At 41.6% G+C, this 15,002-nt stretch overlaps 1 protein-coding gene across 1 annotated transcript in view; it reads right to left on the minus strand.

Annotated features, from left to right (window-relative positions):
• myo5b (myosin VB) overlaps nt 1-15,002 on the minus strand; it is a 183,614-nt gene that overhangs the window by 124,506 nt on the left and 44,106 nt on the right. Inside the window, exon 11 of the mRNA XM_079525228.1 lies at nt 14,916-14,997. Coding sequence (XP_079381354.1) covers nt 14,916-14,997 — 82 coding nt within the window. The remainder of the gene's footprint in view (nt 1-14,915; nt 14,998-15,002) is intronic.

Genomic DNA, 15,002 nt, shown 5'->3' on the forward strand with positions numbered 1-15,002 from the left:
ATTAAAGGTAATGTCTGTATGTATACATGTATGTAATCTGAAACCTATCTTTATTACGTCACCATCAAAAGCCAGTTATAACCCGACATTGATACATATCTTCATTATGTCACCATCAAAAGCCAGTTATAACCCGACATTGATACATATCTTCATTATGTCACCATCAAAAGCCAGTTATAACCAGACATTGATACATATCTTCATTATGTCACCATCAAAAGCCAGTTATAACCAGACATTGATACATATCTTCATTATGTCACCATCAAAAGCCAGTTATAACCAGACATTGATACATATCTTCATTATGTCACCATCAAAAGCCAGTTATAACCAGACATTGATACATATCTTCATTATGTCACCATCAAAAGCCAGTTATAACCAGACATTGATACATATCTTCATTATGTCACCATCAACAGCCAGTTATAACCAGACATTGATACATATGCCGGGTTAATGTTGGGGCCCCCCAGGGGGGAGATATGGTGTTCCAGCATACAATAAGGTCAGACTGAAGAGGTCTTTTGTCCATCAATCAACTCTGAGGCTTAATCAGGATTTTGGCCAGAACTAGACTGAGCTGTGGACATTGCTTTCTGCCCTTATGTTCTCTATGTATGTAACTGTATTTTATTTCTTTTTCTTTGTCCTGTGTTATGTCAAATGTGTATATGTATTGCATACAAGGCCGCTGGGTCGCAAAACGAATTTCAGTGCGAACTGACAATAAAGTAATATATCATATCATATCATATATCATACATACATACATACATACATACATACATACATACATACATACATACATACGTACGTTACCTGTTACCCAACCAATATTGAAACATATCGTAATTACGTAACCATTGACAACCAAGTAATTTCAATGTTTTACAGAGAGGCTGAGATTTGAGAGTTTGTAGCGGTCGACAGAGTGCAGTTCTAGTTGTTATTATTATTATGAATGTGTTCCTTCATGCAGGTTGAATGTGAAGTCGGTGGAGCGAACGGTTCTCCAGTTACGTGGATTACACACAGACAGAGTCCTACAGAGCTGACAATGAGGTTATATCTTCCCTTCTTCTCTGGAGTCCTGCCTCGAAGCAGACCAGAGGTAGAAAACTGTCCTTCCCTGATGTCATCGCTAGGGACACATGATGTCATCGCTAGGGACACATGATGTCATCGCTAGGGACACATGATGTCATCGCTAGTAGGGACACATGATGTCATCGCTAGTAGGGACACATGATGTCATCGCTAGGGACACATGATGTCATCGCTAGGGACACATGATGTCATCGCTAGGGACACATGTCATCGCTAGTAGGGACACATGATGTCATCGCTAGGGACACATGATGTCATCGCTAGGGACACATGATGTCATCGCTAGTAGGGACACATGCATCAGTAAGCAGGAACTGGGGATGGCAATGAAGGACCGGGAGGTCTGGCGTGATATTGTGAAATCCACGATCTCGACCGCGGTCGAAAAATGATGATGATGACAGAGACCTGATGCATAGATATAGATGGCGTGCGTCTCACCCAGTATAGATATAGATGGCGTCTCACCCAGTATAGATATAGATGGCGTGCGTCTCACCCAGTATAGATATAGATGGCGTCTCATCCAGTATAGATATAGATGGCGTGCGTCTCATCCAGTATAGATATAGATGGCGTCTCATCCAGTATAGATATAGATGGCGTGCGTCTCATCCAGTATAGATATAGATGGCGTCTCATCCAGTATAGATATAGATGGCGTCTCATCCAGTATAGATATAGATGGCGTCTCACCCAGTATAGATATAGATGGCGTCTCATCCAGTATAGATATAGATGGCGTCTCACCCAGTATAGATATAGATGGCGTCTCATCCAGTATAGATATAGATGGCGTCTCATCCAGTATAGATATAGATGGCGTCTCACCCAGTATAGATATAGATGGCGTCTCATCCAGTATAGATATAGATGGCGTCTCACCCAGTATAGATATAGATGGCGTCTCATCCAGTATAGATATAGATGGCGTGCGTCTCATCCAGTATAGATATAGATGGCGTCTCATCCAGTATAGATATAGATGGCGTCTCATCCAGTATAGATATAGATGGCGTGCGTCTCACCCAGTATAGATATAGATGGCGTCTCATCCAGTATAGATATAGATGGCGTCTCATCCAGTATAGATATAGATGGCGTCTCATCCAGTATAGATATAGATGGCGTCTCACCCAGTATAGATATAGATGGCGTCTCATCCAGTATAGATATAGATGGCGTCTCATCCAGTATAGATATAGATGGCGTCTCACCCAGTATAGATATAGATGGCGTCTCATCCAGTATAGATATAGATGGCGTCTCATCCAGTATAGATATAGATGGCGTGCGTCTCATCCAGTATAGATATAGATGGCGTCTCATCCAGTATAGATATAGATGGCGTCTCATCCAGTATAGATATAGATGGCGTCTCATCCAGTATAGATATAGATGGCGTCTCATCCAGTATAGATATAGATGGCGTCTCATCCAGTATAGATATAGATGGCGTCTCATCCAGTATAGATATAGATGGCGTCTCATCCAGTATAGATATAGATGGCGTCTCATCCAGTATAGATATAGATGGCGTCTCATCCAGTATAGATATAGATGGCGTCTCATCCAGTATAGATATAGATGGTGTCTCATCCAGTATAGATATAGATGGCGTCTCATCCAGTATAGATATAGATGGCGTCTCATCCAGTATAGATATAGATGGCGTCTCATCCAGTATAGATATAGATGGTGTCTCATCCAGTATAGATATAGATGGCGTCTCATCCAGTATAGATATAGATGGCGTCTCATCCAGTATAGATATAGATGGCGTCTCATCCAGTATAGATATAGATGGCGTCTCACCCAGTATAGATATAGATGGCGTCTCATCCAGTATAGATATAGATGGCGTCTCATCCAGTATAGATATAGATGGCGTCTCATCCAGTATAGATATAGATGGCGTCTCACCCAGTATAGATATAGATGGCGTCTCATCCAGTATAGATATAGATGGCGTCTCATCCAGTATAGATATAGATGGCGTCTCACCCAGTATAGATATAGATGGCGTCTCATCCAGTATAGATATAGATGGCGTCTCACCCAGTATAGATATAGATGGCGTCTCATCCAGTATAGATATAGATGGCGTGCGTCTCACCCAGTATAGATATAGATGGCGTCTCATCCAGTATAGATATAGATGGCGTCTCATCCAGTATAGATATAGATGGCGTCTCATCCAGTATAGATATAGATGGCGTCTCATCCAGTATAGATATAGATGGCGTCTCATCCAGTATAGATATAGATGGCGTCTCATCCAGTATAGATATAGATGGCGTCTCATCCAGTATAGATATAGATGGCGTCTCATCCAGTATAGATATAGATGGCGTCTCACCAAGTATAGATGTAGATGGCGTCTCATCCAGTATAGATATAGATGGCGTCTCATCCAGTATAGATATAGATGGCGTCTCATCCAGTATAGATATAGATGGCGTGCGTCTCATCCAGTATAGATATAGATGGCGTCTCATCCAGTATAGATATAGATGGCGTGCGTCTCATCCAGTATAGATATAGATGGCGTCTCATCCAGTATAGATATAGATGGCGTCTCATCCAGTATAGATATAGATGGCGTGCGTCTCATCCAGTATAGATATAGATGGCGTCTCATCCAGTATAGATATAGATGGCGTCTCATCCAGTATAGATATAGATGGCGTGCGTCTCATCCAGTATAGATATAGATGGCGTCTCATCCAGTATAGATATAGATGGCGTCTCATCCAGTATAGATATAGATGGCGTCTCACCCAGTATAGATATAGATGGCGTCTCATCCAGTATAGATATAGATGGCGTCTCATCCAGTATAGATATAGATGGCGTCTCACCCAGTATAGATATAGATGGCGTCTCATCCAGTATAGATATAGATGGCGTCTCACCCAGTATAGATATAGATGGCGTCTCATCCAGTATAGATATAGATGGCGTGCGTCTCACCCAGTATAGATATAGATGGCGTCTCATCCAGTATAGATATAGATGGCGTCTCATCCAGTATAGATATAGATGGCGTCTCATCCAGTATAGATATAGATGGCGTCTCATCCAGTATAGATATAGATGGCGTCTCATCCAGTATAGATATAGATGGCGTCTCATCCAGTATAGATATAGATGGCGTCTCATCCAGTATAGATATAGATGGCGTCTCATCCAGTATAGATATAGATGGCGTCTCACCCAGTATAGATATAGATGGCGTCTCATCCAGTATAGATATAGATGGCGTCTCATCCAGTATAGATATAGATGGCGTCTCATCCAGTATAGATATAGATGGCGTCTCATCCAGTATAGATATAGATGGCGTCTCATCCAGTATAGATATAGATGGCGTCTCATCCAGTATAGATATAGATGGCGTGCGTCTCATCCAGTATAGATATAGATGGCGTCTCATCCAGTATAGATATAGATGGCGTCTCATCCAGTATAGATATAGATGGCGTCTCACCCAGTATAGATATAGATGGCGTCTCATCCAGTATAGATATAGATGGCGTCTCATCCAGTATAGATATAGATGGCGTCTCACCCAGTATAGATATAGATGGCGTGCGTCTCATCCAGTATAGATATAGATGGCGTCTCATCCAGTATAGATATAGATGGCGTCTCATCCAGTATAGATATAGATGGCGTCTCATCCAGTATAGATATAGATGGCGTCTCATCCAGTATAGATATAGATGGCGTCTCATCCAGTATAGATATAGATGGCGTCTCATCCAGTATAGATATAGATGGCGTCTCATCCAGTATAGATATAGATGGCGTCTCACCCAGTATAGATATAGATGGCGTCTCATCCAGTATAGATATAGATGGCGTGCGTCTCATCCAGTATAGATATAGATGGCGTGCGTCTCACCCAGTATAGATATAGATGGCGTCTCATCCAGTATAGATATAGATGGCGTCTCACCCAGTATAGATATAGATGGCGTCTCATCCAGTATAGATATAGATGGCGTCTCATCCAGTATAGATATAGATGGCGTCTCATCCAGTATAGATATAGATGGCGTCTCATCCAGTATAGATATAGATGGCGTCTCATCCAGTATAGATATAGATGGCGTCTCATCCAGTATAGATATAGATGGCGTCTCATCCAGTATAGATATAGATGGCGTCTCATCCAGTATAGATATAGATGGCGTCTCATCCAGTATAGATATAGATGGCGTGCGTCTCATCCAGTATAGATATAGATGGCGTGCGTCTCACCCAGTATAGATATAGATGGCGTCTCATCCAGTATAGATATAGATGGCGTCTCACCCAGTATAGATATAGATGGCGTCTCATCCAGTATAGATATAGATGGCGTCTCATCCAGTATAGATATAGATGGCGTCTCATCCAGTATAGATATAGATGGCGTGCGTCTCATCCAGTATAGATATAGATGGCGTCTCACCCAGTATAGATATAGATGGCGTCTCATCCAGTATAGATATAGATGGCGTCTCATCCAGTATAGATATAGATGGCGTGCGTCTCATCCAGTATAGATATAGATGGCGTCTCACCCAGTATAGATATAGATGGCGTCTCATCCAGTATAGATATAGATGGCGTGCGTCTCATCCAGTATAGATATAGATGGCGTCTCATCCAGTATAGATATAGATGGCGTCTCATCCAGTATAGATATAGATGGCGTCTCATCCAGTATAGATATAGATGGCGTGCGTCTCATCCAGTATAGATATAGATGGCGTCTCACCCAGTATAGATATAGATGGCGTCTCATCCAGTATAGATATAGATGGCGTCTCATCCAGTATAGATATAGATGGCGTCTCATCCAGTATAGATATAGATGGCGTCTCATCCAGTATAGATATAGATGGCGTCTCATCCAGTATAGATATAGATGGCGTCTCATCCAGTATAGATATAGATGGCGTCTCATCCAGTATAGATATAGATGGCGTCTCATCCAGTATAGATATAGATGGCGTCTCATCCAGTATAGATATAGATGGCGTCTCATCCCAGTATAGATATAGATGGCGTGCGTCTCATCCAGTATAGATATAGATGGCGTCTCATCCAGTATAGATATAGATGGCGTCTCATCCAGTATAGATATAGATGGCGTCTCATCCAGTATAGATATAGATGGCGTCTCATCCAGTATAGATATAGATGGCGTCTCATCCAGTATAGATATAGATGGCGTCTCATCCAGTATAGATATAGATGGCGTCTCATCCAGTATAGATATAGATGGCGTCTCATCCAGTATAGATATAGATGGCGTCTCATCCAGTATAGATATAGATGGTGTGCGTCTCATCCAGTATAGATATAGATGGCGTCTCATCCAGTATAGATATAGATGGCGTGCGTCTCATCCAGTATAGATATAGATGGCGTCTCATCCAGTATAGATATAGATGGCGTCTCATCCAGTATAGATATAGATGGCGTCTCATCCAGTATAGATATAGATGGCGTCTCATCCAGTATAGATATAGATGGCGTCTCATCCAGTATAGATATAGATGGCGTCTCACCCAGATGGCGTGCGTCTCATCCAGTATAGATATAGATGGCGTCTCATCCAGTATAGATATAGATGGCGTCTCATCCAGTATAGATATAGATGGCGTCTCATCCAGTATAGATATAGATGGCGTCTCATCCCAGTATAGATATAGATGGCGTCTCATCCAGTATAGATATAGATGGCGTCTCATCCAGTATAGATATAGATGGCGTCTCATCCAGTATAGATATAGATGGCGTCTCATCCAGTATAGATATAGATGGCGTCTCATCCAGTATAGATATAGATGGCGTCTCATCCAGTATAGATATAGATGGCGTCTCATCCAGTATAGATATAGATGGCGTCTCATCCAGTATAGATATAGATGGCGTCTCATCCAGTATAGATATAGATGGCGTCTCATCCAGTATAGATATAGATGGCGTCTCATCCAGTATAGATATAGATGGCGTCTCATCCAGTATAGATATAGATGGCGTCTCATCCAGTATAGATATAGATGGCGTCTCATCCAGTATAGATATAGATGGCGTCTCATCCAGTATAGATATAGATGGCGTCTCATCCAGTATAGATATAGATGGCGTCTCATCCAGTATAGATATAGATGGCGTCTCATCCAGTATAGATATAGATGGCGTCTCATCCAGTATAGATATAGATGGCGTCTCATCCAGTATAGATATAGATGGCGTCTCATCCAGTATAGATATAGATGGCGTCTCATCCAGTATAGATATAGATGGCGTCTCATCCAGTATAGATATAGATGGCGTCTCATCCAGTATAGATATAGATGGCGTCTCATCCAGTATAGATATAGATGGCGTCTCATCCAGTATAGATATAGATGGCGTCTCATCCAGTATAGATATAGATGGCGTCTCATCCAGTATAGATATAGATGGCGTCTCATCCAGTATAGATATAGATGGCGTCTCATCCAGTATAGATATAGATGGCGTCTCATCCAGTATAGATATAGATGGGCGTCTCATCCAGTATAGATATAGATGGCGTCTCATCCAGTATAGATATAGATGGCGTCTCATCCAGTATAGATATAGATGGCGTCTCATCCAGTATAGATATAGATGGCGTCTCATCCAGTATAGATATAGATGGCGTCTCATCCAGTATAGATATAGATGGCGTCTCATCCAGTATAGATATAGATGGCGTCTCATCCAGTATAGATATAGATGGCGTCTCATCCAGTATAGATATAGATGGCGTCTCATCCAGTATAGATATAGATGGCGTCTCATCCAGTATAGATATAGATGGCGTCTCATCCAGTATAGATATAGATGGCGTCTCATCCAGTATAGATATAGATGGCGTCTCATCCAGTATAGATATAGATGGCGTCTCATCCAGTATAGATATAGATGGCGTCTCATCCAGTATAGATATAGATGGCGTCTCATCCAGTATAGATATAGATGGCGTCTCATCCAGTATAGATATAGATGGCGTCTCATCCAGTATAGATATAGATGGCGTCTCATCCAGTATAGATATAGATGGCGTCTCATCCAGTATAGATATAGATGGCGTCTCATCCAGTATAGATATAGATGGCGGCGTCTCATCCAGTATAGATATAGATGGCGTCTCATCCAGTATAGATATAGATGGCGTCTCATCCAGTATAGATATAGATGGCGTCTCATCCAGTATAGATATAGATGGCGTCTCATCCAGTATAGATATAGATGGCGTCTCATCCAGTATAGATATAGATGGCGTCTCATCCAGTATAGATATAGATGGCGTCTCATCCAGTATAGATATAGATGGCGTCTCATCCAGTATAGATATAGATGGCGTCTCATCCAGTATAGATATAGATGGCGTCTCATCCAGTATAGATATAGATGGCGTCTCATCCAGTATAGATATAGATGGCGTCTCATCCAGTATAGATATAGATGGCGTCTCATCCAGTATAGATATAGATGGCGTCTCATCCAGTATAGATATAGATGGCGTCTCATCCAGTATAGATATAGATGGCGTCTCATCCAGTATAGATATAGATGGCGTCTCATCCAGTATAGATATAGATGGCGTCTCATCCAGTATAGATATAGATGGCGTCTCATCCAGTATAGATATAGATGGCGTCTCATCCAGTATAGATATAGATGGCGTCTCATCCAGTATAGATATAGATGGCGTCTCATCCAGTATAGATATAGATGGCGTCTCATCCAGTATAGATATAGATGGCGTCTCATCCAGTATAGATATAGATGGCGTCTCATCCAGTATAGATATAGATGGCGTCTCATCCAGTATAGATATAGATGGCGTCTCATCCAGTATAGATATAGATGGCGTCTCATCCAGTATAGATATAGATGGCGTCTCATCCAGTATAGATATAGATGGCGTCTCATCCAGTATAGATATAGATGGCGTCTCATCCAGTATAGATATAGATGGCGTCTCATCCAGTATAGATATAGATGGCGTCTCATCCAGTATAGATATAGATGGCGTCTCATCCAGTATAGATATAGATGGCGTCTCATCCAGTATAGATATAGATGGCGTCTCATCCAGTATAGATATAGATGGCGTCTCATCCAGTATAGATATAGATGGCGTCTCATCCAGTATAGATATAGATGGCGTCTCATCCAGTATAGATATAGATGGCGTCTCATCCAGTATAGATATAGATGGCGTCTCATCCAGTATAGATATAGATGGCGTCTTCTCATCCAGTATAGATATAGATGGCGTCTCATCCAGTATAGATATAGATGGCGTCTCATCCAGTATAGATATAGATGGCGTCTCATCCAGTATAGATATAGATGGCGTCTCATCCAGTATAGATATAGATGGCGTCTCATCCAGTATAGATATAGATGGCGTCTCATCCAGTATAGATATAGATGGGCGTCTCATCCAGTATAGATATAGATGGCGTCTCATCCAGTATAGATATAGATGGCGTCTCATCCAGTATAGATATAGATGGCGTCTCATCCAGTATAGATATAGATGGCGTCTCATCCAGTATAGATATAGATGGCGTCTCATCCAGTATAGATATAGATGGCGTCTCATCCAGTATAGATATAGATGGCGTCTCATCCAGTATAGATATAGATGGCGTCTCATCCAGTATAGATATAGATGGCGTCTCACCCAGTATAGATATAGATGGCGTCTCATCCAGTATAGATATAGATGGCGTCTCACCCAGTATAGATATAGATGGCGTCTCATCCAGTATAGATATAGATGGCGTCTCATCCAGTATAGATATAGATGGCGTCTCATCCAGTATAGATATAGATGGCGTCTCACCCAGTATAGATATAGATGGCGTCTCATCCAGTATAGATATAGATGGCGTCTCATCCAGTATAGATATAGATGGCGTCTCACCCAGTATAGATATAGATGGCGTCTCACCCAGTATAGATATAGATGGCGTCTCATCCAGTATAGATATAGATGGCGTCTCATCCAGTATAGATATAGATGGCGTCTCATCCAGTATAGATATAGATGGCGTCTCATCCAGTATAGATATAGATGGCGTCTCATCCAGTATAGATATAGATGGCGTCTCATCCAGTATAGATATAGATGGCGTCTCATCCAGTATAGATATAGATGGCGTCTCATCCAGTATAGATATAGATGGCGTCTCATCCAGTATAGATATAGATGGCGTCTCATCCAGTATAGATATAGATGGCGTCTCATCCAGTATAGATATAGATGGCGTGCGTCTCATCCAGTATAGATATAGATGGCGGCGTCTCATCCAGTATAGATATAGATGGCGTCTCATCCAGTATAGATATAGATGGCGTCTCATCCAGTATAGATATAGATGGCGTCTCATCCAGTATAGATATAGATGGCGTCTCACCCAGTATAGATATAGATGGCGTCTCATCCAGTATAGATATAGATGGCGTCTCATCCAGTATAGATATAGATGGCGTGCGTCTCATCCAGTATAGATATAGATGGCGTCTCATCCAGTATAGATATAGATGGCGTCTCATCCAGTATAGATATAGATGGCGTGCGTCTCATCCAGTATAGATATAGATGGCGTCTCATCCAGTATAGATATAGATGGCGTCTCATCCAGTATAGATATAGATGGCGTGCGTCTCACCCAGTATAGATATAGATGGCGTGCGTCTCACCCAGTATAGATATAGATGGCGTGCGTCTCATCCAGTATAGATATAGATGGCGTCTCATCCAGTATAGATATAGATGGCGTCTCATCCAGTATAGATATAGATGGCGTCTCATCCAGTATAGATATAGATGGCGTCTCATCCAGTATAGATATAGATGGCGTCTCATCCAGTATAGATATAGATGGCGTCTCATCCAGTATAGATATAGATGGCGTGCGTCTCATCCAGTATAGATATAGATGGCGTCTCACCCAGTATAGATATAGATGGCGTCTCATCCAGTATAGATATAGATGGCGTCTCATCCAGTATAGATATAGATGGCGTGCGTCTCATCCAGTATAGATATAGATGGCGTGCGTCTCATCCAGTATAGATATAGATGGCGTCTCATCCAGTATAGATATAGATGGCGTGCGTCTCATCCAGTATAGATATAGATGGCGTCTCATCCAGTATAGATATAGATGGCGTCTCATCCAGTATAGATATAGATGGCGTGCGTCTCATCCAGTATAGATATAGATGGCGTCTCACCCAGTATAGATATAGATGGCGTCTCATCCAGTATAGATATAGATGGCGTCTCATCCAGTATAGATATAGATGGCGTGCGTCTCATCCAGTATAGATATAGATGGCGTGCGTCTCATCCAGTATAGATATAGATGGCGTGCGTCTCATCCAGTATAGATATAGATGGCGTCTCACCCAGTATAGATATAGATGGCGTCTCATCCAGTATAGATATAGATGGCGTCTCATCCAGTATAGATATAGATGGCGTCTCATCCAGTATAGATATAGATGGCGTCTCATCCAGTATAGATATAGATGGCGTCTCATCCAGTATAGATATAGATGGCGTGCGTCTCATCCAGTATAGATATAGATGGCGTCTCACCCAGTATAGATATAGATGGCGTCTCATCCAGTATAGATATAGATGGCGTCTCATCCAGTATAGATATAGATGGCGTCTCATCCAGTATAGATATAGATGGCGTCTCACCCAGTATAGATATAGATGGCGTCTCATCCAGTATAGATATAGATGGCGTCTCACCCAGTATAGATATAGATGGCGTCTCATCCAGTATAGATATAGATGGCGTCTCATCCAGTATAGATATAGATGGCGTGCGTCTCATCCAGTATAGATATAGATGGCGTCTCACCCAGTATAGATATAGATGGCGTCTCATCCAGTATAGATATAGATGGCGTCTCATCCAGTATAGATATAGATGGCGTCTCATCCAGTATAGATATAGATGGCGTGCGTCTCATCCAGTATAGATATAGATGGCGTCTCATCCAGTATAGATATAGATGGCGTCTCATCCAGTATAGATATAGATGGCGTCTCATCCAGTATAGATATAGATGGCGTCTCATCCAGTATAGATATAGATGGTGTCTCATCCAGTATAGATATAGATGGCGTCTCATCCAGTATAGATATAGATGGCGTGCGTCTCATCCAGTATAGATATAGATGGCGTCTCATCCAGTATAGATATAGATGGCGTCTCATCCAGTATAGATATAGATGGCGTCTCATCCAGTATAGATATAGATGGCGTCTCATCCAGTATAGATATAGATGGCGTGCGTCTCACCCAGTATAGATATAGATGGCGTCTCATCCAGTATAGATATAGATGGCGTCTCATCCAGTATAGATATAGATGGCGTCTCATCCAGTATAGATATAGATGGCGTCTCATCCAGTATAGATATAGATGGCGTCTCATCCAGTATAGATATAGATGGCGTCTCATCCAGTATAGATATAGATGGCGTCTCATCCAGTATAGATATAGATGGCGTCTCATCCAGTATAGATATAGATGGCGTCTCATCCAGTATAGATATAGATGGCGTCTCACCAGTATAGATATAGATGGCGTCTCATCCAGTATAGATATAGATGGCGTCTCATCCAGTATAGATATAGATGGCGTCTCATCCAGTATAGATATAGATGGCGTGCGTCTCATCCAGTATAGATATAGATGGCGTCTCATCCAGTATAGATATAGATGGCGTGCGTCTCATCCAGTATAGATATAGATGGCGTCTCATCCAGTATAGATATAGATGGCGTCTCATCCAGTATAGATATAGATGGCGTCTCATCCAGTATAGATATAGATGGCGTCTCATCCAGTATAGATATAGATGGCGTCTCATCCAGTATAGATATAGATGGCGTCTCATCCAGTATAGATATAGATGGCGTCTCATCCAGTATAGATATAGATGGCGTCTCATCCAGTATAGATATAGATGGCGTGCGTCTCATCCAGTATAGATATAGATGGCGTCTCATCCAGTATAGATATAGATGGCGTCTCATCCAGTATAGATATAGATGGCGTCTCATCCAGTATAGATATAGATGGCGTGCGTCTCATCCAGTATAGATATAGATGGCGTCTCATCCAGTATAGATATAGATGGCGTCTCATCCAGTATAGATATAGATGGCGTCTCATCCAGTATAGATATAGATGGCGTCTCATCCAGTATAGATATAGATGGCGTCTCATCCAGTATAGATATAGATGGCGTCTCATCCAGTATAGATATAGATGGCGTCTCATCCAGTATAGATATAGATGGCGTCTCATCCAGTATAGATATAGATGGCGGTCTCATCCAGTATAGATATAGATGGCGTCTCATCCAGTATAGATATAGATGGCGTCTCATCCAGTATAGATATAGATGGCGTCTCATCCCAGTATAGATATAGATGGCGTCTCATCCAGTATAGATATAGATGGCGTCTCACCCAGTATAGATATAGATGGCGTCTCATCCAGTATAGATATAGATGGCGTCTCATCCAGTATAGATATAGATGGCGTCTCATCCAGTATAGATATAGATGGCGTCTCATCCAGTATAGATATAGATGGCGTCTCATCCAGTATAGATATAGATGGCGTCTCATCCAGTATAGATATAGATGGCGTCTCATCCAGTATAGATATAGATGGCGTCTCATCCAGTATAGATATAGATGGCGTCTCATCCAGTATAGATATAGATGGCGTCTCATCCAGTATAGATATAGATGGCGTCTCATCCAGTATAGATATAGATGGCGTCTCATCCAGTATAGATATAGATGGCGTCTCATCCAGTATAGATATAGATGGCGTCTCATCCAGTATAGATATAGATGGCGTCTCATCCAGTATAGATATAGATGGCGTCTCATCCAGTATAGATATAGATGGCGTCTCATCCAGTATAGATATAGATGGCGTCTCATCCAGTATAGATATAGATGGCGTCTCATCCAGTATAGATATAGATGGCGTCTCATCCAGTATAGATATAGATGGCGTCTCATCCAGTATAGATATAGATGGCGTCTCATCCAGTATAGATATAGATGGCGTCTCATCCAGTATAGATATAGATGGCGTCTCATCCAGTATAGATATAGATGGCGTCTCATCCAGTATAGATATAGATGGCGTCTCATCCAGTATAGATATAGATGGCGTCTCATCCAGTATAGATATAGATGGCGTCTCATCCAGTATAGATATAGATGGCGTCTCACCCAGTATAGATATAGATGGCGTCTCATCCAGTATAGATATAGATGGCGTCTCATCCAGTATAGATATAGATGGCGTCTCATCCAGTATAGATATAGATGGCGTCTCATCCAGTATAGATATAGATGGCGTCTCACCCAGTATAGATATAGATGGCGTCTCATCCAGTATAGATATAGATGGCGTCTCATCCAGTATAGATATAGATGGCGTCTCATCCAGTATAGATATAGATGGCGTCTCATCCAGTATAGATATAGATGGCGTCTCATCCAGTATAGATATAGATGGCGTCTCATCCAGTATAGATATAGATGGCGTGCATCTCACCCAGCTGAACTGTTTCATAGTTTAAATAATGTATAGATATAGATGCCGTGCGTCTCACCCAGTTGAACTGTGGCATAGTTTAACATGATTAAAATGACGTTAATAACATTATTATTATTATTATGTTGCCGTGCGTCTCACCGAGTTGAACTGCTGCTGCAGCTTCTCGTTGGCGTAGTTGATGCAGAACTGTTCGAAGCTGTTCACCTCGAACGTCTCGAACCTGAG

Source organism: Electrona antarctica (assembly GCF_951216825.1).
Source record: "Electrona antarctica genome assembly, chromosome: 16".
NCBI lineage: Eukaryota > Metazoa > Chordata > Actinopteri > Myctophiformes > Myctophidae > Electrona > Electrona antarctica.